The 27,698-nt window shown below is 39.1% G+C and overlaps 2 protein-coding genes across 2 annotated transcripts in view; both read right to left on the reverse strand.

Moving 5' to 3' along the window:
* Positions 1 to 1,089: 1,089 nt before the first annotated feature.
* LOC111969320 (class E basic helix-loop-helix protein 40) lies at positions 1,090 to 4,106 on the reverse strand. Its single transcript, XM_023995369.2, has 5 exons — positions 3,740 to 4,106; positions 3,538 to 3,601; positions 3,294 to 3,401; positions 2,725 to 2,836; positions 1,090 to 2,494 (listed from the first exon to the last, which is right to left on the reverse strand). The coding sequence occupies exons 1-5, from the start codon at positions 3,814 to 3,816 to the stop codon at positions 1,659 to 1,661; spliced, it is 1,197 nt and encodes a 398-aa protein (XP_023851137.1). The 5' UTR covers positions 3,817 to 4,106; the 3' UTR covers positions 1,090 to 1,658.
* A 10,305-nt stretch (positions 4,107 to 14,411) lies between these two features.
* The window catches only part of LOC111969325 (inositol 1,4,5-trisphosphate-gated calcium channel ITPR1-like), a 165,818-nt gene continuing 152,531 nt past the window's right edge, over positions 14,412 to 27,698 (reverse strand). The window contains exons 60-61 of the mRNA XM_070445560.1: positions 15,995 to 16,156; positions 14,412 to 14,590 (exon numbers count right to left, since the gene is read on the reverse strand). Of these exons, the coding sequence (XP_070301661.1) occupies positions 14,501 to 14,590; positions 15,995 to 16,156 (252 nt within the window). The 3' untranslated portion in view covers positions 14,412 to 14,500. The remainder of the gene's footprint in view (positions 14,591 to 15,994; positions 16,157 to 27,698) is intronic.

The raw sequence follows: 27,698 nt of genomic DNA on the forward strand, positions 1-27,698 counted from the left end.
TTCATGTCTTGTCTTTTTTTTTTTTTCATATCTGGCACAGATATGCTGGTCCATTTTTATCCCAGTGGGCCTGTCTAACTTGTATTGTTTTGTTGTTGCACAAAATGATAATTATCTGTCTAATAATGGGGGCCTCGAGGAAAAAAATGGGCTGTTGTGGGGGCCTCTAGGAAAAAAATAGGCCGGTGTGTTAGAAATGCCAGAGCTGATTTCTGGTCCCAGTCTGCCCCTGACTGCTGCCTGGGTTATGTGAGTGTTAATGTTATGTAAGCATGTGATGTTATGATGAGAAGCAAGGTTGGGTTGCATTGCTGTGCAACATGCTAGTGTTCTACCAAGATTCAGACCCAAACTCTTATTTCCACAGAAAAAAACTTTATGTAAACAATACTTTATAGACAAAATATGTACAACAAGCAACCTTCTGTTATGTCCCAAAATGAAAATCCCAAGTACCTCATCCTATACAAAACGAACATTTTGCTGTAGCATTACATTCACTCTCCTCTCTTTGCCACAGCCTCAATAATTGATACAAATACATTTTGGCATCTGCCATAATTTGTCTGCTTTAAGCAAAAGATCAGGCCAGAAATTGACCAGACCCGAAATGAATAATGAGCATGATGCAAATCAGGTCTAGCACAATGCTATGTACACGTTCTCTTGGCAAACAGCAAAATGGCCATCTAAAATTCCCTCCCTCTAGTTACAATGCAAATACACTCTGTAGGTCATGTATCAAAAATAGAGATGTACAAGTAGTATAAACAAAATAATTACAAGACATTACCTCACAAGAACTACTTGCACGAATGGTAGTGACTTACAAACTCAAAACTAAAATGCATAACTGAATGCATCACTCCTCTATTTACATGAGTGACACATATCAGGTCCGGTGACACCATCTGGACTTTTTCTAAAGAAGAAAATCCAGTGGAGTCCATTTAGTTGCAAGGTAGGGTACACTTGGTGGGTGAAGAGGGAGCAATGGATTTTGTGACAACCCTGGTCAACATAAACCAGAGACGTATTTGGTAGCGTTCTGGTCTAAAGGCGGGTCCGTTGCAGTTTCAGCAGTTACAGATGCAGAACATGTGGATCCTCCGGTCGCACGTCTAAATCACATAGAACCTCAAGCAGCATCTACAGGGGTTTTGTTAAATTATTACATTCAATACAGACCGGTGTGTGTGCAAAGGGCAGGTCTGAATGGCTGGGGGCTGTGCTGTCTGCTCATCAAAGTCAGGGTTTAACTCTGACATTCAACACAAGTGCAGGGAAGCCATCCCCACAGTAAGTCCCTCTCTTAACCACTTTTGTCATGTCCTTGTGTTGACCAGCTCTTCACAGTGACTCAGAGTCTTGCAACAGGTCATCTGTGAGCCTCCATAGGGTCAGAGCTTCAGTGCTAACTGGCTCCAAGGTTGATCTGTGGGCTGGTTTGGAGGGTTGTGGCCACCGGGTTTGTGTGTGACAGTTGTTGTTTGCTCTCAAAGGGAGAGTGTGGGCTGCTGTTGCTGAGGGAGACAAACTGGTGCTCTCGTGTTTGTCCTTGCTAACCTAGACGCCTTCCAGCAGGCGATCCGTTCAACCCCAAACATTCATAGAGCAGGGTGCAAACACAAAAGTGTATCAGTTTTTGGATTCCAAGTTCATGGGGGGGCTTGTTTTAAAGCTTGGAGGAGGGTTGGTGAGTCCATGGGTGCTTGGTAGAGTGTCGGGGAACCTGCCCTGGGAGACATTACTAAATTTTGAGGTATTTTCTCTGGAGACAAGCTGGCTGCTGAGACATTCATGCCCGGGTACAAAAAGGGCATGCCCCCTGGGAACCAGCACTTCTCCATCATGGGCCACGATGCAGCTGCTTGGGGGATGAGGTAGAAGGGCACGCAGAGGGGGGTCTGGTGTTGGGAGAAGCTCATGTAGCTGTGATGGCTGCTAACCACCTGCCCAGAGGAAGACTCGTCCTCTGAGTAGTCAGCTTTTAACCTCTTGGCCTGGGGCTCGGCACCCTCCTGCTTGACGCCACCTCCTGCCATCCTCTCAGCCAGAGCATATTTGAGCTCCCCCTCCTTGCCGTAGTAGCTTGAGCGTTGGGCCTTGAGGTCCCGTTTCTCGTGTTCCCCTCCATAGCCGCTGTCAGTGTCTGTGTCATTGCCACTCTGCTCTCCATGTCCGTGGGGGTATGTCCTTTGAATGACAGACACAAAGTTCTTGTGGTGACCCTCCTTGCCCTTAGGCATCTGACCAGCAGGCTTCTCCATGCTATCGATGGGTTTGTGGGTGGGCTCTTCGGACCGGGGGCTGAATGGACCCTGGAGCACCTCTGATGCTACTTTGTGGAGGTGGCTGATCATTTCAGAGGGGGTCAGGTGGTCTCTGCTGCTCCCCTGGTTAGCCAGGTACTGGAGGACCTCCTTAGCACAGACATGGAAGCCAGAGCGGAACATCTCCTCACTGTTCTCTGAGCGGACACTTCTCTGATCACCTGAGAGAAACAAAGTAATATCAGGTATTAGGTTCATATTTAATAATGCTACAGTTTTGGCAATGAAAAAGGTTACTTGTTTTATTTCTTTCTTAATGGGAAAGATACAATTTTAGCTTTGATTGAGCAGCATCGTCTCGATGGTATGGCCTGTCAATAATAAGTAATACTATTGATCGGGGAAAAAGAGTGTAGCCCATAATAAAATGAACTCAAGGTATCAAACTTACTGATTTGCAATGCAATGATTTTCTGCTGCTGCTGTTCCAGGAGAGTGCTCAGGGCTTTCACATGCTTCAGGGTGAGTTCCAACACCACAGCTTTCTCCAAATGGCCTAGAGTCTAAAACAGGAAGACCTTGATAAGCATGTTGATCTTTCTTATATAACAGTTTTAGCAGCTGAACAGAAGACAAACTGCCACAGGGTAGGGAGGCAGGCAATCTGCACACACCAACGCAATGCAGTACATTTAAGACATAGTTTATCAACATATTGTTTATGTAAATTGTTTTGAAAGGGTTTGAGGCAATATGCGTAGGCAGTTAATTCAATTATTACAATTAACCAAACTTTTCAATCGGATAATATGAAATAGTGTTGATGTAATAATAATAAACAAGTTATTTACATTACGAAAAAAAATATAATAATACGTTGCCTTTGTCATAACAGGCAACATTTTTGGATTAAGGAATCATGATTTGGACAAACAAATTAATCATGAACAACCAGGTGGCGCTTTTGCATTCCTATTACACAGTCAGTAGTAGTAGGCTACACATTAAATTAGTACTCACTGTGAGTTTGAGATGTTCTGGCAATAAATCCTTCAGTTGGGCAATGCATTCATTGATTCTGTCACGTCTTTTCTTCTCAATCAATCGGTGGGGTAACTTGTATGTCTCCTGTGGGAGAAATAAAAGTACATTTGTTAGTCAATGTGTAAAATGTATTCAATAGGGTATAATAAATAATAAATTGCCGACAAAAGTAAATCTAAGATGTACAAAATGTTTTAATAAGTAAAGAACATAAGCATACCTTACTGTCTTCCACGCGCTTCATTCCCTTTCGGTGTTTGTACACGTACTTTGGGAAATCCTTTCTATAGGGCAAAAATAATAGAAAATATTGATAAGAAGTCATGCTTATATTGTTTTTTAAAATTATTATTTACATAAGAATACTATGTTGTTTTGCAGTGTTAAAATGCATACATTGTAAGCTGTTTCTGGGGGCTTACCCTTGCATGTCTGCCATCTCCTGCGACTGGTGTTTTGCCATACAAGGAGGAGGTTGCGCACTTGTAATCCTCTCCATTTTGCGTCTTTATGAAATCCAAATATTGGTCTCCAAACAATTCAATCTTAAAACTAGGCTTCAGTTGTCTTTCAATATTCAGCTAATATTGTCATCTGAGAAAAAATGTAGTTTATTCTTATTGCAAAAATTATTGTCATGTTATTCTATTCAATAGTGAACACTTTTTCTATAAAGAATATTATTTCATCAGGCTATTGCTTTGCAGAGACTGTCAATGTGATGTTGTCACTCTGAGATCCAAGCACAGCAATAGTTCAGATGCTCTACTCCCGGGTAAATGTGTGATAGAGGGGTGGTTTGGTCTACGTGTTAAATAAACCCTGTGACTAGACACGTCTCTCCGTTGGAGAGCTGATCTACCTCCGTCACATGAGCCTCACGTGTCGGACGGTGCTTTCAAGCCATCTAGAGTACAACCCATTTCTGTAGTTAGAGGATCTGCACGAGAATGGCCCTCCCTCTTATTCTAGCAGGCTGTGTCCCGTGTACCACCATGCTACGAGAACATAAGACAACTCTAGGCAGAACGTGCAAGTATATGTTTACTATATAGAAAGTAGGGCAGAATTCCTTACACACTTAGCCTTATAGACTACTCTTTGTTATTACTGTATGTTCTACATTCCGGCTTCTGTTCCATGTACAACTTTCATATGCATAATAATGACATGGCATATATAAAGTTATTATAGGAAGTGTCAGAATTAAGATACAATAGATGCATTATCACATACCTGTTATTCTATAATCATATGCAGAATAGTGGTTTATAGGGGAGAGAAGGTAAGCTACCGGTTCTATGGCTTAATTTTATCACAATTGAGAATATATCCACAGAAAATTTGCAGGGAAGAACATATAACTTTTCATTCGCGTGTAGCCTCACATATTCAACTTGTGTCAGTCAGTGTGAGGGTTAAAATCTGCAATTATCGGTAGAAGCAATAACAACGGTAAAAAAAAAAAACGAGGGATGGGGCTGGAGAAATGTAACCAATCTCAAATTCATAGACAGAGCTATTAATGCAAGAACTGACCATCCATTATAACATTACAGTTTTAACCATGTTTTGAGGCTATATAGTGTTTGTTTACATTTACATTGTTTACAAACATTGGAGTAAAACAAGCTTATCGGTTGGGTTGTGATGGGGTATTCCACAGTTGAACTAAACTCATCAGGTATTTATAAGCTGTATTCTTCAAAAATCAAAGGGTAGGCCTACATATGTATAAGTATGTTAATGCAAAAGTAATGTATATTAATGTATACGTCCAAAAATGGATGTAGCAATTGCAAATTGCCCATTTAAAACAAAAATGTTTATGAATGTTATTTTTTCCTTCATGATGTGAAAATAGTATTTCATATATTTCTCTTTAAGTATTATCTTTAGTAGGTTTTCAATTTTAGGTTTAGATAAAGCCTATATAGGCCTGCCTGTGTCCATGACAATAATTCCTAATAAACCAATCCACCTAACCTAAGAGTAGACTACAGTCAATATGTAAACTATTATATAAAACTGTAATGCCCCGTGGGAATAGTTATTTGGTGTGGTGCATAACCTAATGTTTTATTTTCCCCACGCTGCTCTGTATTCTCGCATGTGCCAATAGGCTCAGAGTGGACACGGTTTCCACACATTAATAATTTGAGTCTACACGTGCACCTGCAGATGGATGATTTTGTTGATCGGTTTGTTACCTGCTGCACTGAGCTGTCACGTTGAGCTCCAACATGGCCACGCGAACCGAAACCAGCTCCCTGCCACTGACGTCATACACTATAGAGCTGAGCGTGCCGGTCTACCTAGTGGCCACACACCACACACATGTATGTTCCCAGCAAGGACAACAGATATTTTCATGGCAGATAATTACAAATAGCATAGTAGGCTTACACTGTAGTATGATATTTCTGGACAATATACCTAGATTAGAAGGTTGATAAACAGGGGAGGACTGGCCATCTGACATTTTGGGCAAATACCAGATGGGCTGGTCCATTTTTAGCCCAGTGGGCCTGTCTAACTTGTTTTTTTGTTGCTCCAACTGATCATTATCTGGCAATTAAGGGGGGTGGGGGGGGGGGTTGTCCGGTTTGGGGGCCTCAATATTAGAAATGCCAAGGTTGATTTTTTTTGGTCCCAGTCCGCCACTGTAGATAAATATAGAACAGACCAGGTCTCTAATTTGGAATCCATTAGCCTATTCAAAATATTCCATAGTTTATTACAATATGTTTACAGTGCATTCGGAAAGTATTCAGACCCCTTGACTTTTTTTTTTTTTTTACGTTAGCCTTATTCTAAAATATATATATATTTTTTTAACTAATCAATCTACACACAATGTCCCATATTAACAAAGTGAAAACAGGATTTTAGAAATGCAAATATTAAACAGAAATAGCTGATTTACATAAATATTCAGACCCTTTGCTATGAGACTCAAAATTGAGCGCAGGAGAATCTGTTTCCATTGATCACCCTTGAGATGTTTCTACTCCACCTGTGGTAAATTCAATTGATTGGACATGATTTGGAAAGGCACACACCTGTCTATATAAGGTCCCATAGTTGACAGTGCATGTCAGAGCAAAATCCAAGCCATGAGGTTGAAGTAATTGTCTGTAGAGCTCTAAGACATGATTGTGTGGAGGCACAGATCTGGGGAAGGGTACCACAACATTTCTGCAGTTTTGAAGGTCACTAAGAACACAGTCGCCTCCATCATTCTTAAATGGAAGAAGTTTGGAACCACCAAGACTCTTCCTAAAGCTGGCCGCCCGGCCAAACTGAGCAATCGGGCCTTGGGCCTTGGTCAGGGAGGTGACCAAGTACCCAATGGTCACTCTGACAGAGCTCTAGAGGTTCCTCTGTGGAGATGAGTGAACCTTCCAGAAGGACAACCATCTCTGCAGCACTCCACCAATCAGGCATTTATGGTAGAGTGGCCAGACGGAAGCAACTCCTCAGTAAAAAGGCACATGACAGCCTGCTTGGAGTTTGCCAAAAGGCACCTAAAGGACTCGGACCATGAGAAACAAGATTCTCTGGTCTGATGAAACCAAGATTGAACTCTTTGAGCTGAATGCCAAATGTCACGTCTGCAGGAAAGCTGGCACCATCTCTACGGTGAAGCATGGTGGTGGCCGCATCGTGCTGTGGCAGCCAAAGGAAGAATTGGCTTTGGGGGTGACCAGTGAGATATACCTGCTGGAGTGCATGCTACGGGTGGATGCTGCTGTGGTGACCAGTGAGCTGAGATAAGGCGGGGCTTTACCTAGCAGAGACTTGTAGATGACCTGGAGCCAGTGGGTTTGGCAACGAGTATGAAGCGAGGGCCAGCAAACAAGAGCATACAGGTCGCAGTGGTGGGTAGTATATGGGGCTTTGGTGACAAAACGGATGGCACTGTGATAGACTGCATCCAATTTGTTGAGTAGAAAGGTGCTTCAACAAAGTACTGAACAAAGTGTGAATACTTATGTAAACGTAATATTTCATTTTTTTTTCTTCTAAATTAATAAAGTCTAAAAACCTGTTTTTGCTTTGTCATTATGGGGTATTGTGTGTAGATTGATGACGGAAAAAACAAAATGTAACAAAAGTCAAGGGGTCGGAAAACTTTACGAAGGCACTGTACATACAAATAATGGTGTGTATTGTCAGTATGGACAGAATATGAATAGAAAATGTGTGTACAGCAGTATATAGGATGAGCAATGACTAGAGTAGAGTACATATCATTTATATAATACCTTTTCATATTTTATTCTATTTGATATACATGAAGTAGGTGAAACAGTTTGTAAACATTTTTTAAGTGACCAGTCTCTAAGGTGCAGGGTAGACTATCAGGTGGTAGCCGGCTAGAACAGTGACTAAGACTAGTAGTGACTGTTTAACAGTCTGATGGCCTGGAGATAGAATCTGTTTCTCAGTCTCTCTGTCCCAGCTTTGATGCACATTTACTGTCTCTGCCTTGTAGATGGTAGCGGGGTGAACAGGCTGTGGCTTGGGTGGCTGAGGTCCTTGATGATCTTCCTGTGACACTGGGTGCTGTTGATGTCCTGGAGGGCAGGCAGTGTGCCCCCGGTGATACATTGGGCTGACTGCACCACTCTCTGGAGAGCCCTGCAGTTACGGACGGTGCAATTGCCATACCAGGCGATGATACAGCCCGACAGGATGCTCTCAATTGTGCATTTGTAGAAGTTTGTGAGGGTCACTAATTATATCACACCTATCTTTTTGAGAGCAAAAATATATAACTTGTTAAACAAAATCTATTTCTCTGAGCAATTGTATTACCAAAAAAGAATACAATTTCCCAATTTTTTGGAGCATACAATACACAGTGCCTTCAGAAAGTATTTATACCCCTTGACTTATTCCACATTTTGTTGTGCTACAGCCTGAATCCAAAATGGATTACATCGTTTTCCCCCCCTAACCCATCTACACACACTACCCCGTAATGACAAAGTGAAAACATCTATTTAGAAATTTTTGCAAATATATTGAAATTAAATACAGAAATATCTCATTTACATAAGTATTCACACCCCTGAGTCAATTATTTGTAGAAGCACCTTTGGCAGCGATTACAGCTGTGAGTCTTTCTGGAGAAAATATTCTTTATTCTGTTCAAAATTCAAAGCTCTGTCAAATTGGTTGTTGATCAATGCTAGACAACCATTTTCAAGTTCTGCCATGGATTTTCAAGCAGATTTCAGTCAAAACTAACTCGGCCACTCAGGAACATTCACTGTCTTCTTGGTAAGCAACTCCAGTGTATATTTGTCCTTGTGTTTTACGTTATTGCCCTGCCGAAAGCTGTTTGGTGAAAAGCAGATTGAAGCAGGTTTTCCTCTAGGATTTTGCCTGTGATTAGCTCTATTCTGTTTCTTTTTTAACCTGAAAAACTCCCCAGTCCAAAACGATTAAAATCATACACAACTTGATGCAGCTACCACTATGCTTGAAAATATGGAGAGTGGTACTCGGTAATGTGCATTCAGGACAAAAAGTTAATTGCCTTGCCACATTTTTTGTAGTACTTTAGTGCATTGTTGCAAACAGGATGCATGTTTTGGAATATTAATATTCTATACAGGCTTCCTTCTTTTCACTCTGTCAATTAGGTTAGTATTGTGGAGTAACTACAATGTTGTTGATCCATCCTCAATTTTCTCCTACCACAGCCATTAAACTCTGTAACTGTTTTAAAGTCATGATTGGCCTCATGGTGAAATCCCTGAGTGGTTTTCTTCCTCTCCGGCAACTGAGTTAGGAAGGACACTTATGTCTTTGTAGTGACTGGGTGTATTGATACACCATCCAAAATGTAATTAATAACTTCACCATGTTCAAAGGGATATTCAATGTTTTTTCCCCCCATTTACCAATAGGTGCCCTCTGGTCTTTGTAGTTGAATCTGTGTTTGAAATTCACTGCTCGACTGAGGGACCTTACAGATAATTGTATGAGTGGGGTACAGAGATGAGTCAGTATTATACAATTATTTTAAACACTATTATTGCACACAGATTGAGTCCATGCAACTTAGTATGTGACCTGTTAAGAGCATTTTTACTCCTGTGCTTACATTGAACAAAAATATAAACGCAGCATGTAAAGTTTTGGTCCCATGTTTCATGAGTTTAAAAAAAGCTTATTTATCTCAAATATTGTGCACAAATTGGTTTACATCCCTGTTAGTGAGCATTTCTCCTTTGCCAAGTAGTCCATCCACCTGACAGTGGTGGCATATCAAGAAGCTGATTAAACAGCATGATCATTACACAGGTGCACCTTGAAAAAAAAAGAAAAACAATTACAATTTGACATTATGGGGTATTGTGTGTAGGCCAGTGACATTTTAAATTCAGGCTGTAACAACAAAATGTGTAAAAAAGTCAATTGGTGTGAATACTTTCTGAAGGCACTGTAGCTCAGTATTTGTATTATTTATTGTATACATCATTTTTTGTTCATTTTTATCAAGGGTGTCAGTAATTTTGGAGGTTGAAAATTGTCAAATTCACACACTTATCAAGAGAACATCCCTGGTCATCCCTACTGCCTCTGATCTGGCGGACTCACCAAACACAAATGCTTTGTTTGTAAATGATGTCTGAGTGTTGGAGTGAGCCCCTGGCTGTCCGTAAATAAAAAACAAACAAGAAAATGGTGACATCTGGTTTGCTTAATATAAGGAATTTGAAATGATTTATACTTTTACTTTTGATTCTGAAGCATATTTTAGCAATAACATTTACTTTCGATACTTAAATCTATTTAAAACAAAAGACTTTAACTCAAGTAATATTTTACTGGGTGTCTTTCACTTGAATAATTTTCTATTAAGCTATCTTCACTTTTACTCAAGTATGATAATTGGGTACTTTTTCCACCACTGCTGTTTAATAAACCTTAGGTATGTGGAAAATACTGCAGGAAAGTCCACCGATGAAGCTGGACAATTAAACGCTCCTTTTGTGCCTTTGCGTTTGGTTACTCTGTAAACTTGCTGATGTTCTCGAGTCTACAGACACGCACAAGTCTATTCATATTTTATTTAACATGCTCCGTTTCTCTGAATAACTAAATTGTCACCCTGAGAGGAGGATATGAATCTCCAACACTCGTCTGTGCACCAGCATATCCGCATATACTATATACTGTGTATAAATTCTTCAATATTTGTGCCAATACTTACAAAGAGTTGACTACAAATAAAGTAATATTTCTTTAACAGAAGCAGACACTGCATAAGTAGGTGAAAAATGTGGGGAAGTTACCTCTCTGACCTTTGCAGCTAGATTTTACAATGGACTACAAGACTGTCCATTTACACAGTGAGCAGAGGGAAAAGAGAAGACTGGACTACAGCTTCCCTTCATACGGTAGCCCAGTAGCATACAGTGTAGTGACAAGATTCAGTGGTGGATGTAAAGGAGAATGACATATATTTTATTAGACAATTCTACATTATTTTACAATTCTAACAGTGCTTAAATCTTTAAAATTAGTCCTCTGCACATTCATTTTCAGTAACACTGCTTTTAAATTCCACATTACTTTTCTGAAAACATAGGTCCCTATACAAAAAACAATGGCTTAAGCGACATAATGCATGTACATGTTTAAAGTACAACAATACAAACCAATAAATAATCATATATCAAATAAACAGCAGAATTGAGAACAGAAATTTGCGCTGAATGATAAAACAAAGGAAAAAGATAGTGGCTTTGTCACAAGTAGTAAATCAGAACCAAAAAACGTCTTAACGGGACAAATGGCACACATAACAGGTGTTATAATTACAAGAGGATAAACCTGGATGACAGATGCTAATAATATGTAGTGCAAGACAATGTGGAAATATGATTAATAAACACATAACAGCACGATGACATTTTACATAATATATTTGTTTGGATGAAGAAAAGCAAGTATCCTAAAAGCTTTAAATGCCAGTTTTACATAAGAAAGCAAATACCATAAAATAGTACAAGATAGGACACAATCTTATTTGCAGAAATGAAACTGAAAACAAGACCTATACTTGCTCTCAGACAATATACTATCTTTATGAAGTGCATTTAAGACTTTTTATGCAACCTTCTGAAAGAAATAAAACAAGTAAAATCAGAAAGGCCAGAACAATAAATGTAACTTAATCTGTCCGACCAACTGCTATTCTACATGGAGTCATTTCCATATGTGAAGTCTAACAACAGGTCCCTATTTCATTTAAAAGCTAAATAATACAAAATAAAGCTCCCATGTGGAAAAAAGTTCTGTCCCTATTAAATAAGACATTACTTTAGGAACAACTTCAATTCACACACCAAGGAGTTTGCATATTAAAGTAGTGATATTGCACAAGATACAAAAATAAGACATTAAATACTGCTTGCTATACCAGTAGTAAATACAAAAAGATGTTTATTTCCATGTCTCCCAGTGCCATTTCACGTCGGACTACATCTTCCTGTGTCCGGTACAGCTCTGCTGCAGGGCCGTCGCCAGAACGAATCAGTTGGACAGGCATTTCATTCCTATAGGCGGGTCCATTTTTTTCACGGGACCTCCTGTGTGCACGCGCTTTCACAAATTTTGTTGATGGGTGTTATAATAAAGGCCATAGGCAGCTCGTGAGTTTCAAGTTTGGGGAAGCTTACAATTTATCCCGCCATTTCTACCTATAAGTTATGATTATTTGTATATGCACATTTTCGTGGAACAGTTTCATTTCAATAATAACGTTTTTGTTTCTCAAATTTATTGTTACGTGGTTAATCATAAAAATCTGAATTAAAATGATAAAAATCTAAAAGTTAAAATTCAACTAATGCAAGAGCACCTGCCTCTGACAAATTGACACATTCATACACCGTGATCCATTGGCGGCTAAAGAAATTAATAAAAAACATGAGCTGGCGCACACCCAGAAAACGTATTTTGTGTGGAGGTGCTGACTAATGACAAATAAACTATATAAATAAAGAGAGTCACGCCGAAACATTGGTGATTTACCCAATAAATTACTGAGAGTTTATATATGGAGTGTGCGACTCCCTTTATTTTTATAGTTTATAGGCTAAAGAAATTAACACAGAGTTCAGAGATAGCCTATAGGCCAATGCAGCACTAGGCCAACAACTTCCATCGTCAACTAAGTAAAATACATAGGGGTAAAGCGACAAATAAAAACAGTAGAAAATATCCTGAAGAAAATTCAGGTTCTTTCAATCACATTCATCGCTCTACTGTGCCTGCCTGCCTGCCTCTCTATCTATCTATCTATCTATCTATCTATCTATCTATCTATCTATCTATCTATCTATCTATCTATCTTCCTATCTATCTAACTATCTATCTCTATTCTATCTATCTTATCTCTATCTATCTATCTATCTATCTATCTATCTATCTATCTATCTATCTATCTATCTATCTTCTACTATCGTGTCTATCTGTCTATCTGTCTTGACTTGCTAGTGCAGTGAAGTGCAACATTGTATCAACTCAGCAGGTTGGCGTGCTCAGTGCTCCCTCAACGTTATCAGACAGGAAACCACTCACATTCTCATTGCTCACAGCACTCAAACAAAATACAATGACAAAACTCCTAAAATGATTGTTATGAAATAAACCAAAACTTGTTTCTCACAAGTGTAGCAGGTTGTGAACTCTGTAAACAATGTTTCCATCCGAGAATGAGAACAGTAAATGACTGCAATATATGCACTAACAGAAATGAATGTAACCAAATGACAGAGATAATGTACATTTACTAGGCCTACTGGTTACATATGTAATGGAGAATTTATCAAAATAAACAATCAAAGGGAAACCATTCAAACAATTAAACAATGAACGTGCAAGAATACACGGGAGACAGCGGAGCATATTCTGAAGAGCTGAGTGCATGCATTCTGGAGAGAGACGCCCATATCTTCGCCAAACCCCCTCCGCTTCTTGTCTCAACATTTGAAATTAAACTCAAGACACATTATCTTCACACATTTGAGATGTTTTTCCGCTGACAGCCACAATTCAATAATCAGCTAGGCATATTGCCACGTGCTCTGCCCAAATGCTGGCTTTCCAAATAGGCATAGGCCTATGCACTTGTGTTTTGAAAATCCCGCAGCTATCTAAATGAAAATAAACTAATGATCCTCTGTAGCTAAGTCATGATCTCTGGTAAAGTATTATATTATTTTATTTAGAGGAGTCATTATTAATTTTGGCAAAACATCAATTTACTTTAGGGGAAGCTACTATTCGAATAGTGCGCTGTTTACCCACCAACTTTTCTTTGTAATTCGCAAGTGGCTGAAACCAGATGTCTGTATATAATGACGAGATGCTCATGTCTCCGCCTAACAGTGCGAGTCATTGTCCCAAAGGTGGGAATGCAGGCGACAAGCTTAGGTCTGCATATTATGCCCATAGAAATGCATTCAGGACAGATTTTTGGCGAGAGTGAGCCCTCTTGCTTAACCTCTGCCTATCTGCTGAAACCATCGAGCGAAACAGCGCCACTCTGTATTACTACGTGTAGCCCATGTATCTGATGCTGTCTGGCCAGAAAAAGTATGACATGCCATACTCCTTTTGTTCAGACAGCATCAGGTACATGGTCACACATACGGAGACAGAGGAGCGCTGTTTCGCTCGCATGCTTTATCTGAGATTGATGCGTCTTTGACTTCTCAGTAAAATAAATTATCAATATTTCAAGAGGTACGGTAGGGCGGACCAGGCCCCCTACAGCCCGCCCATAACGCCGGCCCTGCTCTGCTGTATTTCAAGTTCACCCAGTAAGGCCATGTAACGAGAATTCACTTACATTTTTACATAGAAAACATTTGGCACCATCCCAACTGGACTGGGAAAGGATGGGTTGCCTGGGCATGGTGAGTGATTTTGTTTGAGTTATACCTTCGTAGGCTAACCTACACAATTATATGACTAGCTAATTCATTGTGCTACGCTTCACACACACATTTGGTAGCTACAGTATATTTGCGGACGGGAGGGACCACTAAGTGAAGACTCGCAATCTGTTCCCTATGCAAACACAAAGCAGTAGAGTAGCTCTCCCTGGGTCTTGTGGCTGGATGGGGGGGGGGGGGGGCTTCCTTGCCTCAGCCTCACGCAGTTTGCTGGGGGTTCGCGTGTTGAGGATGCTGAGGATGACCCAACAGTCCCGATCCCTGTTTCTGCTTCCTTTGCTCTGTCATCTAGAGGACAACACACAGGACAGATGCTAGGTTATTTACTCATTACTTGTATCTGTACATCTGCTACTTTTGTCACGTCTATGGGTGGGATATAGGTTGTCTGTGTCTGACACTTACAGTACCTCCAAATAAGCTGCTACTAAGTTTCTTGTTCAGAGAAACAAAAGTATAAACTGCCCGTGCCTGCAAATTCTGCACAGCAATGTGCTGAGAGCTTTTGGCTTTGATGGGAGGGTTTCAGTGTTTCATTTGAAACGTATCCTCCTAGCCTTTCAGAATGTCATCTCCTCTAACAACAAGTAAACCACAGGAAACAAAAGAAAAGACCAAAAGACCAAAAGAAAAGACCAATAGTGAAACTTTCAAGCCAGGCTCATGAGTAATAATGAAAGATGTTGGCCTTTATGGCAATAGGGACAACAACCATTTTAAATCAATGAAAGTTCTAAAACAAACAAAACAAGTTTAACAAAAAAAGTTTTTCTTTGTCATCTTAATATTGCAACAGCAATAAAAATACCCTCATAACAATGCTGTTGGTCATCATGAGTTGAGCATTATAACGGAAATCATTATTAGATGTCGGGAAGTGCTAGAAAGAGCAGTATTATAGTATTACGATAGATAGCCATAGGGGTGGCCAATGGCTAAACTCAGTTATAGTAGAATGTGACTCTTTATTTGTGCCACAGCAAACTAATTAAGTAAATATTCATTGGAATGATGTAACAGAGGGAGCTCTTGTTTGGGTCTGTTGTTTGTGAGATGATGGTCTTGTTTGTGAGCCACTTTTGAGTGCCATGGAGCATGCTCGGGGGGGGGGGGGGGGGGGGGGGGGGGGGGGGGGCACTGCCCTGATTCTGGGAAAATAAGACTGAAACAATCTAAATGTAAAAGCACAGTTAAGTCTGAATTTGTCGGTCAGCTAAACTCCTAAAGTAACATTTTCAATTTGGTCTATGTTAGTGTACATGTGAAAGAATTTTGAAAAACTAAGTAGACATCAACCAAACAATGATTTATTTATGGAGATATTTAATCCTGAAAAATCAAGGGGAAAGGGTAGTTGTGTCCTCATCTAAACCTTTAGCCACACAACAACCATTTCCTCCTGTCTGGGTCTAGATACCACCCGTATCCTCAAACACTTCTCATTTTATTGAAAGACCAAAATACTATTTTATTTACAAGAAACAGTGTGCCGAGTTTGATGAAATTATTTATGAAAAATGTTATTGAACTGAACAAGGCAAGTTGCCATTAAACACACCAAATGCTACACAAGATATATGGAAAATAAAAATTATTTTCATATCAATATCTATACAGACATATATATCTATACAATATCTATCTATACAATATCTAATCAGTTCACTTTACGAGGCTAGATGGCCCCCTCACCTGCTCCTTGAGCTCGGTCAGTTGTCCAGAGAGGTTGGAGACTAGCTTCATGGTGGACTCCAGTTTCTCCTGCAGGCTCCTGATCTCATTCTGCTCCCCGTCCGCATCGCTACATACCAGAGACATGGCCCGCATCCGTGGAAACCAGTCCAGGTTGTGCTCCTGGTGAACAGAGGTTATATGTTATTCAAGCATGACTAGGACATTTGTTGAAACACTGTAAATAAGGGCAATACATTTTAATTCCGGTCTCTCATCATAATTATAAAAGTTATAGAAAATATTTGGTAACACTTCACATTACTTGTATGCCTTACACTGTAATAAGTACATATTGTAAAAGTGTTTCCAAAAAACCACAGTGTACAAAACAGTTGTGTCAAGTTGGCTGGATGTCCTTTGGGTGGTGGACCATGCTTGATACACATAGAAAACTGTTGAGCATTAAAAATGCGGCAGCATTGGAGTTCTTGACACACTCAAACCGGTGCACCTGGCACCTACTACCATACCCCGATAAAAGGCACTTACAGTTGAAGTCAAAAGTTTACATACACCTTAACCAAATACATTTAAACTCAGATTTTCACAATTCCTGACATTTAATCCTATTAAAAATTCCCTGACTTAGGTCAGTTAGGATCACCACTTCATTTGAAGAATGTGAATTGTCAGAATAATAGTAGAGAGAATTATTTATTTCAGCTTTTATTTCTTTCAGCACATTCCCAGTGGGTCAGACGTTTACATACACTGAATTAGTATTTGGTAGCATTGCCTTGTTTTAACTTAGGTCAAACGTTTCGGGTAGCCTTCCACAAGCTGCCCACAATAAGTTGGGTGAATTTTGGCCCATTCTTCCTGACAGAGTTGGTGTAACTGAGTCAGGTTTGTAGGCCTCCTTGCTCGCACATGCTTTTTCAGTTCTGCCCACAACTTTTCTATGGGATTGAGGTCAGGGCTTTGTGATGGCAACTCCAATAGCTTGACTTTGTTGTCCTTAATCCAATTCGCCACAACTTTGGAAGTATGCTTGGGGTCATTGTCCATTTGGAAGACCCATTGCAGACCAAGCTTTAACTTCCTTATGGAAGTTTTGAGATGTTGCTTCAATATATCCACATAATCTTCCTCCCTCATGAAGCCATCTATTTTGTGAAGTGCACCAGTCCCTCCTGCAGCAAAGCACTCCCACAACATGATGCTGCCACCCCCATGCTTCACGGTTGGGATGGTATTCTTTGGCTTGCAAGCCTCCCTCTTTTTCCTCCAAACATAACGATGGTCATTATGGCCAACCAAAAAGTACGATCTTTGTCTCCATGTGCAGTTGCAAAACGTAGTCTGGCTTTTTTTATGGCGGTTTTGTAGCAGTGGCATCTTCCTTGCTGAGCGGCCTTTCAAGTTATGTCGATATAGGACTTTTTTTTACTGTGGATATAGATACTTTTGTACCTGTTTCCTCCAACATCTTCACAAGGTCCTTTGCTTTTGTTCTGGGATTGATTTGCACTTTTCGCACCAAAATACGTTCATCTCTAGGAGACAGAACGCATCTCCTTCCTGAGCGGTATGACGGCTGTGTGGTCCCATGGTGTTTATACTTGCGTACTATTGTTTGTACAGATGAACGTGGTACATTCAGGCGTTTGGAAATTGCTCCCAAGTATGAATCAGACTTGTGGAGGTCTACAATTTGTTTTCTGAGTTCTTGGCCGATTTATTTTGATTTTCCCATGATGTCAAGCAAAGAGGCACTGAGTTTGAAGGTAGGCCTTGAAATACATCGACAGGTACACCTCCAATTYACTCAAATGATGTCAATTAGCCTATCAGAAGCTTCTAAAGCCATGACATAATTTTCCAAGCTGATTAATTCTTAATAGGGGGCGCTGTTTTCACTTTGGGAAAAAATCGTGCCCAAATTAAACGGCTTCGTACTCTATTCTAGATCATACAATATGCATATTATTATTACTATTGGATAGAACACACTCTGAAGTTTCTAAAACTGTTTGAATTATATCTGTGAGTAAAACAGAACTCATTTTGCAGCAAACTTCCAAACAGGAAGTGAAAATTCTGAAAATGGGGCTCTGTGTCAGGGCCTGCCTATTCAACTGGCTTATATTTATGGATCTGTATGCACTTCATACGCCTTCCACTAGATGTCAACAGGCAGTAGAATGTTGAATGGGGTGTCTAGCTTGATCTGAGACCGATTGAGAGCTTTTGGAGTGACAGGTCCGCTCTTTTGTCAGTATTCACCAGGGAACCTCACATTGTCTTCTGAAAAGCGTTAGGTATACACGACGAAATGCTCCGGCTCTGATTTTATTGGATACATATGAGAAAAACATCCTAAAGTAGGATTTTCAACCGTGTTTGACCAGTTTATTCGACGTTTATTGGGAATTTTMGAATTTTTCGTTCAGTGCGCAAAGATTTCTTGGACATGTGCCCTCCACATGGCTAGCCAAAGTTGCTAATTCGACAGAAGAAATGGACATTCTAAAACAAAACAACGATTTATTCTGGAACTAGGACTCCTTGCACAACATTCTGATGGAAGATCATCAAAAGTAAGAGAATATTTATGATGTTATTTCGTATTTTTGTGGAATATGTTGGCTCCAACAAGGCGGAGAATAGGTGAGCGCTGTCTCACAATATTGCATGCTGTATGTTGTACTAAAGTTATTTTTTTTAATCTAACACAGCGGTTGCATTAAGAACCAGTGTATCTTTCATTTGCTGCACAACATGTATTTTTTAGTAAAGTTTATGATGAGTTTTTTGGTTAGATTACGTGACTGTCCAAAATTGCTCCGGACAATTTGGTGCATCATGGCTACTTATTCACAATGTAAAACCAGGATTTGTAGCTCTAAATATGCACATTTTCGAACAAAACATAAATTTATTGTATAACATGATGTTATAAGACTGTCATCTGATGAAGTTGTCCAAAGGTTAGTGATTCATTTTATCTCTATTTTTGGGTTTTGTGAAAGCTATGTTGGCGGTGAATAAATGGCGTTGTGTGTTTGGCTATTGTGGTGAGCTAATATAAATATATATGGTGTTTTCGCTGTAAAACATTTAAAAAATCGGAAATGATGGCTGGATTCACAAGATGTTTATCTTTCATTTGCTGTATTGGACTTGTGATTTCATGAAATTATATTATATGATATCCCTGTCGCGTTAGGCTAGGCTATGCTAGTCAGCTTTTTTGATGAGGAGGATCCCGGATCCGGGAGGGTGACTTGTTAGAGGTTAAAGGCACAGTCAACTTAGTGTATGTAAACTTCTGACCAATTGGAATTGTGATACAGTGAATTATAAGTGAAATAATCTGTCTGTAAACGATTGTTGGAAAAATTACTTGTGTCATGCACAAAGTAGATGTCCTAACCGACTTGCCAAAACTATAGTTTGTTAATAAGGCATTTGTGGAGTGGTTGAAAAACAAGTTTTAATGACTCCAACCTAAGTGTATGGAAACTTCTGACTTCAACTGTAAATATTTTGTCTTGCCCATTCACCTTCTGAATGGCACACATATACAATGTATGTCTCAATTGTCTCAAGGCTTAAAAATCTTTCTTCAAACCGTCTCCTCGCCTTAATCTACACTAATTGAAGTGGATTTAACAGGTGATATCTATAAAGGATCACAGCATTCACCTGGATTCACCTGGTCAGTCTATGTCATGGAAAGAGCAGATGTTCCTAATCTTTTGTATACTCATTTTATATTGTATATCTAGGGTTGAAAAGAGAGGATTTGGAAACGTTTAAGTTTAATTGTAAACTACAAGAATTTTGTTAAGTTTCAATGCGTTTTGGGATTATATTTGGCCCTCTGTGTGGCCTTAAACCTCTTGAAGCTAGGGGGCAGAATTTTTATGTTTGGAAAAATAATGTTCCCAATGTAAACTGCCTATTTCTCAGGTCCAGATGCTAGAATATGCATATAATTGACAGGGTAGGACAGAAAACACTCTAAAGTTTCCAAAACTGTGAAAATATTGTCTGTGAGTATAACAGAACTGATTTTGCAGGCGAAAACCTGAGGAAATTCAACCCGGAAGTGCCTCTTATTTTGAAAAATCACTGTTCCATTGCCTGCCTTTCGTCCATTTAAAGGGATATCACCCAGATTCCCTTTCCTATGGCTTCCTCAGGGTGTGAACAGTCTTTAGACAGTTTCAAGCTTTTATTCTGAAAAATTAGCGAGATTTATCAAATCATAGTGGATAGCTGAATGTCCTTCCATTAGTTCATGCGCGCGAAAGTTGTAGCTCGACATTTTCTTTATCTCTGTTATTGAATAGTTTACCGTCCGGTTTAAATATTATCGATTATTTATGTTAAAAACAACCTGAGGATTGATTATTTAAAAACGTTTGACATGTTTCTACAAACTTTACGGATACTATTTGGAATTTTCGTCAACCCTTGATGACCTGCCTAAGGCTGTGGAATACTGAACATAACGCGCCAAACAAATGGAGGTTTTTTGATATAAAAATTATCTTTATCGAACAAAAGGAACATTTATTGTGTAACTGGGAGTCTCGTGAGTGCAAACATCCGAAGATCATCAAAGGTAAGCGATTCATTTTATTGCTTTTCTGACTTTCGTGACCAATCTACATTGCTGCTAGGTGTTTGTAATGTTTTGTCTAGTGATCGATAAACTCACACAAACGCTTGGATTGCTTTCGCTGTAAAGCATATTTTCAAAATCTGACACGACAGGTGGATTAACAACAAGCTAAGCTGTGTTTTGCTATATTGCACTTGTGATTTCATGAATATAAATATTTTTAGCAATTCTTTTTGAATTTGGCGCTCTGCAATTCAGCGGTTGTTGATGAAAATGATCCCGCTAAAGGGATCCGTGCGTCAAGAAGTTTTAACATGTAAAATATATAAAATAAGATGATTTTATAAAATGGAATTAAAACATTATCCTAAATATTAACCATCAACTTAGTGAATATCATAATGAGGGATTCAGCATGAAATATTTTTTACACATTTATTTATTTTACTATGTCAAAATGTCTTTGTTGTAAATGTTTTGGCGCCAAACATGTGGCAGTTGTGAAAAAAGTCTATAGTTGGAAGAGTAAATAAAAAATAATGCCATTGTTGATTAGATGCTTTTTTTCATTAATTAGGCCATTTTCTCTTGAACTATATGGTCTATCCACTAGAAAGTCATTGACAATATGGACACAGATTTTTTTTAAACGGGGAAAAAATACTATATATGAACACATTTTTATAAAAGTTAAAATTACCAAAATTACAGAAGATTCCAGTAACTTTTCTAAATTACTGGTAGCTGTGAAACCCTATTAATTTTTAGAATTGATCAAATAAGCTACAATTTAAACATCTATCAAATCTTTACAATTGCTTGCTCAGGGGAAGAAAAAAAAAATTCATCACATTTTGTCATTCGTTTAATGCAGTACACAGTTCTGATGTAGACTTATTTGATTTAATTTCACTACTAACATGCTAATACCCTTCGTTTTTTGGGGGGACAAAGCCTTACACATTAACGTAACTCAAGTGACATCAAATGTATTTGCTAGCTAAGGCTTCACTTGGTATACATATGCTTCTTTGACTTGTGTTTCTCTCAAATAAGCAACTCTTTGTTTCACTTTCTGTGTGCACAAATCAAGTCTATAATAAAATGTAATAGAATTACATTTGGGGACTTTCCATACCAGGGAGTTCCAATTTAACTTCCTTAAAAACACAGTCAGGTCTACCATTTGCCTTGTTGAATGTGTGAGGGCCAAACAGAGAACAAATAATTTACTTAGACTTAACCATAGAGATCCTATTAAATTACTAGAACCCTCAAAGTTCCAGAATGGGTTTAAAATGGCAGCCATATTGGTCAGGGAGTAATCCAAACCAGTCTAATTGGAATGAATGGCAGTACAGGCATATTCCTGATTTTACTTATGCAGGAATATAAAAGTAGGGCATGTGATATCAGAAATTATGTAATACAATTATTAGTTTACAGTTTATACGGGTATTATACAACTTTTCAACATAAATAGCCTCTAAAATATATGTAAACTGACCATAAATGTGACTCTTTTCCAGTGGTGGAAAAAGAACCCAATTGTCAGACTTGAGTAAAAGTAAAAATGCCTTAATAGAAAATGAGTCACCCAGTAAAAAACGACTTGAGTAAAAGTCTAAAAGTATTTGGTTTAAAATATACTTAAGTGTCAAAAGTAAATGCAATTGCTAAAATGTACTTAAGTATCAAAAGTACAAGTATACATCATTTCAAATTCCCTATATTAAGCAAAGCAGACGGCCACATTTTCTAGTTTTTATTTCTTTCCGGATAGCCAGAGGCACGCTCCAACTCTGACAAAATTTACAAATTAAGCATGTGTTAAGTGAGTACGCCAGATCAGAGGCAGTATGGATGACCAGGGATGTTCTCTTGATAAGTGTGTGAATTAGACCATTTTCTTGTCCTGCTGAGCATTCAAAGTGTAACAAGTACTTTTGGGTGTCAGGGAAAATGTATGGAGTAAAAAGTACATTATTTACTTTAGGAGTGTAGTGAAGTAAAAGTAAAAGTAGTCAAAAATATTAATAGTATTGTAAAGTACAGATACCCCCAAAAACGATTTAAGTAGTACTTTAAAGTATTTTTACTTAATTAAGTTATTTACACCTCTGCTCGTTTCAGGAAACTGGACATATGTCGCGCGACACTACTTCACAGGAGAGCCATTTGCAAGTAATTTTTATTTTATTTGATCAAAATGCCTTCTGGAACTTGTAAACTTTCATGTCCCTTAATAACAAATATGTATGCCATCTGTAAATACGAATACAATTGTTCAATTATGAGCCTAGTTGGTTTAGCCACAGAAAAAGTAAGCAACKMTCCTGCTAGCCATGATTGGCTGAAATAATGAGTGAGCTGGACATGCCGAGAGATGATTTCGGCCATGTAGCATGCTTCTGTCTATTTGAGCTGGTCAGTATGTGTACTGTTGGTAATCCTGACTAACGTGGCTTTAAAAAATATATATTGCATAGTAGAACAGCATAAGTGTTGCTCTCCACTTTCTGGAGGACCGAGTTTTGAAATCAGTGGAATTAGAGTATGATAGCTAAGGAGATGGAGAAAACACCTGTCTCCGAATTACATCTTCAAACTAAGGGCAACCATGGCATCTGTGACAGAGAGGGAGAAGCATCCATCCATGTATACGGGTAAAATAGTCTAGCTAGCTGCATTGGCAGATATTACACGTTTCAAATTTTGTCAGAAAGTCGTTTTCATTTCAAGTTAAAATGTACTGTTAGCAAGCTAGCTAGCTGGCTGGCTCGCTTGCTAACGTTACGTGTATGATATGTGTAGTAATATTATTCATATCTCAGAGCCATTTGCTTTGCTAGTTATATCCTAATGTTAGCTAGCTAATATTGAACCTGGTTGGTTAGATACCAGCAGATTCATGCAGGGTAGTAACGTCCTGAGTTTAGATTATGGTTCATTGTTTAGCTTGCTAGCTACATGTCTTAACAAAAGACTCCACTATGCAAGTATCCATTTCAATAGAATGTTTATAATGTCACTGCGACAGATGTTGATAGACGTAGCTGGTAAATTCTCTCTGGCAATCTACTCCGATTTCACAGCACTCTCGTCTGAGTGTGCCAGAGCGCAGAATAACTGACAAATTTACGAACGCTCAACACCGGTTGAATATGGCCTGTGTCAGTAAACGTTGGCAAAAAAGCGTAATTAAATTGTTGCCAGCAGTACAGTTGCAGTCACCAACGCTCTGGATAACATAAAAACAGCCTAACCAGCTCTGCTAGGGCGAATAAATGGTCAGTGAGCTGTTCTCTCAGCAAGCTAGCCAAAGTTAGCCAGTTAGCTTGGGTGTGTAACTCGGCTACTCAGGAACATTCACTGTCTTCTTGGTAAGCAGCTCCAGTGTAGATTTGGCCTTGTGATTTTGGTTATTGTCCTGCTGAAAGGTGAATTCATCTCGCAGTGTCTGGTGGAAAGCCGACTGGACCATGTTTTCCTCTAGGATTTTGCCTGTGCTTAGCTCCATTCCCTTTCTTTTTTTATCCTGAAAAACTCCCCAGTCCTTAACAATTACAAGCATACCCATAACATTATGCAGCCGCCACTATGCTTGAAAATATATCCATCTAGCAATAGGTGTCGTCCTTTGCGAGGCATTGGAAAACCTCCCTGGTCTTTGTGGATAAATCTGTGTTTGAAATTCACTGCTCGACTGAGGGACCTCCAGATAATTTTATGTGTGGGGTACAGAGATGAGGTAGTCATTCAAAAATCATGTTAAACACTATTATTGCACTTATTATGTGACTTGTTAACATTTTTCTCCTGAAGTTATTTAGGCTGTCCATAACAAAGGGGTTAAATACTTATTGACTGAAGACATTTCAGCTTTTAATTTTTAATTGATTTGTAAAAATGTTTTAAAAAACATAATTCCACTTTGACATTATGGGATATTGTGTGTAGGCCAGTGACAGAAAATCTAAATTTAATCCAGCTAACTATTAGAATCAGATGCGCTTGATTAGGTTTGGAGCGAAAACCTACAGGACGGTAGCTCTCCAGGAACAGGGTTGGAGATCCCTGTGTTATAGTGTAATAGGTTTAATACTGTATAATAGGCTAATTCTATTGATCCATTTTCCCTTTTTACTCTGCTGGTTACCCTAACAAGCATAACAGTGTCGGATTCTGCTTGTTGTAGTGAAGATGCCTCAGATGCACAGAGGAGAGATTGGAGATTGGCGAGATCAGGGGGTGTAAAATAAGTCAGACAACTCTGACAATGACTGGGACTGACGTCAATGGCAGAAGGATTTAGCTGAAATGTCGGGTTGAAGGTGTAAATTGATGGTGCTTGACTCAAGTCTGCAAGAATCTGTGGCCCTCATTATTATTGTGGCCCACCCCTCACTTCTCCGAGAGGCATCTGCATCGTGATTTGAACGATTTGATACTTTTTAAGATTCATGAGTTTATGAAAAATTATCTACTTTGATAGACAATTCATTGTATTTAAAGTTACAATAGAGAAAATAGATTTTTATGCCACCAATAAAATGGTCACTTTTTCATAGGAGGGCAAAAGGGCAGGTGCTTCAGCACCCCTATGCTCTTAGAAAAAAGTTGTGCTATCTAGAACCTAAAAGGGTTCTTCGGCAGTCCTCATAGGATAACCATTTGAAGAACCCTTTTTGGTTCCAGGTAGAACCCTTTTGGGTTCAATGTAGAACCCTTTCCACCGAGAGTTCTACATGGAACCTAAAAGCGTTCTACCTGGAATCAAAAATGGTTCTCCTATGGGGACCCTTTTTTTCCTAAGAGTGTTGGGCTCTATCTGTGCTTTTGCCTGATATCAGTACCTGTTGCATTTACATCTTGTCTAAGTCCTGTTATCAACTGATTTCAGCCCGTGCCTCTTTCCTTATATTTGTAAAAAGTTTCTGTGCTCCTCCCTGGTGTATAGCCTACAGTACACATTACAATACTACAGCTATCAATCAGTCAATACCTCTCAATATTACAGAGGAATCACAGGAATAAACTGACTGCTTCTAAATATGGAAAAGAGAAAATGTACTGGGCATTTCCATGTAAAAACCCCCATGAGCACAAACATATGAAGTTCATAGGAGCACAGTTTGGAGTCAAATGAAACCTAAGTGTATATAAACATTTAGGACACCTTCCTAATATTGAGTTGCACCCCCCACCCCCTTTTGTCATGGAAAGAGCAGGTGTCCTTAATGTTTTGTACAGTCAGTGTTTATTAAGGCATCCTAAAAATTAGGAATAAGCAAAGGCTTTGATTTCTGGCCAAAGAGCTGGAAAATATGTCTTAGAAAACATCTAGCAGAAAAAGTCTTAAAAGGTATTATCAACATTTATATTTAGTTTTACAGAAATTATTTGCCTTCTGTAAGTTTAAGAAATATTGCCCAATGTCTTGTCATTCTGTTACCAAAAAGTTGGAATACCTGCTACTGTCCTTCCTTGGCATACTGTTACGTTCAGCTCATAACTGTTTTTTTCTCTCTTTCTGTCGCATGGTGGTCAAAGCAAGAGTGTGAAAACAGTTGAGGCAACTTCTCCCTCTCTCTCTCTCCATTTAATGTCACCTCTCCCGGCTCTTACTGACCCCTACCCATGAGTCCCCTCTCTTTCCATTTACTGTAACCAGCCCTCTCACCCACTGAGCACAGACCGACAACGGACGTCTATGGACGTTGAAAAGTAGATGAAATGTGGTCAGTCCAAATCTATACCAATCATAGACGTCTGTTTCACAAGTTTGGACAGCACAGTACAATACAGTACAGTACAGAAAACTTGAGTATGGGTCAGTGCAATACATTAAGGTACTGTAATGTACAGTAAAGAGTTTAATACAGCAGAGCACACTAGAGTAGATTACAGTATAATTGACTGTATTGTACTTTATTGTACTGAACTGAACTATACTCTATTGTACTGTACTGAACTATACTGTGCTGTGCTGTACTGGGATGTACTCTACTCTGCTGTGCTTTGCTGTACTCTACTCTGCTCTGCTCTACTGTGAGGTCCATACTTGTGAAACATAGACGTCTATGATTGGTACAGATTTGATGCGGCCCGGACCAACCAAATTTTGTCTTGTTTGGGGGAGAGATAATTAGAATAATAGCCAATGTGTAGAATAATACCCAAACATGCAAAGGAGGACAATGCCCTTTTCTACCTTTGTGTACCTATTCAGGATACATCACCATGAAGAATATGACATTCATAATTATGCATTTTTGTATAGTATAGATCACGGACCCATGATGTCACTGTTACCATCCATATGTTACCGGGTGTTGATCCACTTCACTTACTGTAGTTTAATAATCAAATTAGATTTTTTTCAAACTCAAGGTGTCATATCATAGCTGATTTTTGAAAACGTGGTCACATAAAAAACTGAGGGAGATTTTACTGTCATTCTGTTACCAAACTGCACTGTTGTTCCAGTAAATGTGTTTCTATAACATTTTTTGTGGAAATTGTTCGAAGTAGTCCTTGTGCATAGTGTTGTATGGTTTAACTTGGCAATCAATGGTTTTTGTTTGGCATATGTTTAAAGTGAATTGAGTCTCAGCGTCATTCTGTTACCGTGAAATTGCCCTACTGCACAAGGTCTGCCTAGTGCACACAGTGTACATACAGTTTTACACGTGGAGAGTATGAGTGGCAGCCAGTCACTTCAGTGCCTTTAGACAGTGAAACGGTTGCTGCAATCATCCAGGCGAGCAGCCAAGGGTCACTCCAAACGCATTCTTTCACCCCTCCATCTCCTCCAGCACTGGGCCACTACATACCAATGTTATTGTGCACTGTCTGAACCTGACCTCAAACAAGCCAAGGCCATGTGAATAGGTCTGTCTGGAGTTCTCTTCAACAAAAACACAAGTGCATAGACACACACACACACACACACACACCATACAAAACAGTCACTCCTTTAGCTACATGCATATGTACTCTCTCACCTTACAAAATAGCATTACGCTATCAATTAGCCTTACTACAGACCCAACAGTAAACAGAAGCATAGTGTTGCCTGAACAGGAG

Source organism: Salvelinus sp. IW2-2015, linkage group LG1 (genome assembly GCF_002910315.2).
Source record: "Salvelinus sp. IW2-2015 linkage group LG1, ASM291031v2, whole genome shotgun sequence".
NCBI classification, from domain to species: Eukaryota; Metazoa; Chordata; class Actinopteri; order Salmoniformes; family Salmonidae; genus Salvelinus; species Salvelinus sp. IW2-2015.

What these genes read in the sequence shown, in the direction of transcription:
- LOC111969320 (XM_023995369.2), bottom strand. Translation starts at nt 3,816, where the DNA reads ATGGAGAGGATTACAAGTGCGCAACCTCCTCCTTGTATGGCAAAACAC. An exon ending in AGCGCGTGGAAGACAGTAAG is followed by an intron (nt 3,402 to 3,537) that starts GTATGCTTATGT and finishes TTTCTCCCACAG; the next exon opens with GAGACATACAAGTTACCCCA. An exon ending in AATCATTGCATTGCAAATCA is followed by an intron (nt 2,495 to 2,724) that starts GTAAGTTTGATA and finishes TGTTTCTCTCAG; the next exon opens with GTGATCAGAGAAGTGTCCGC.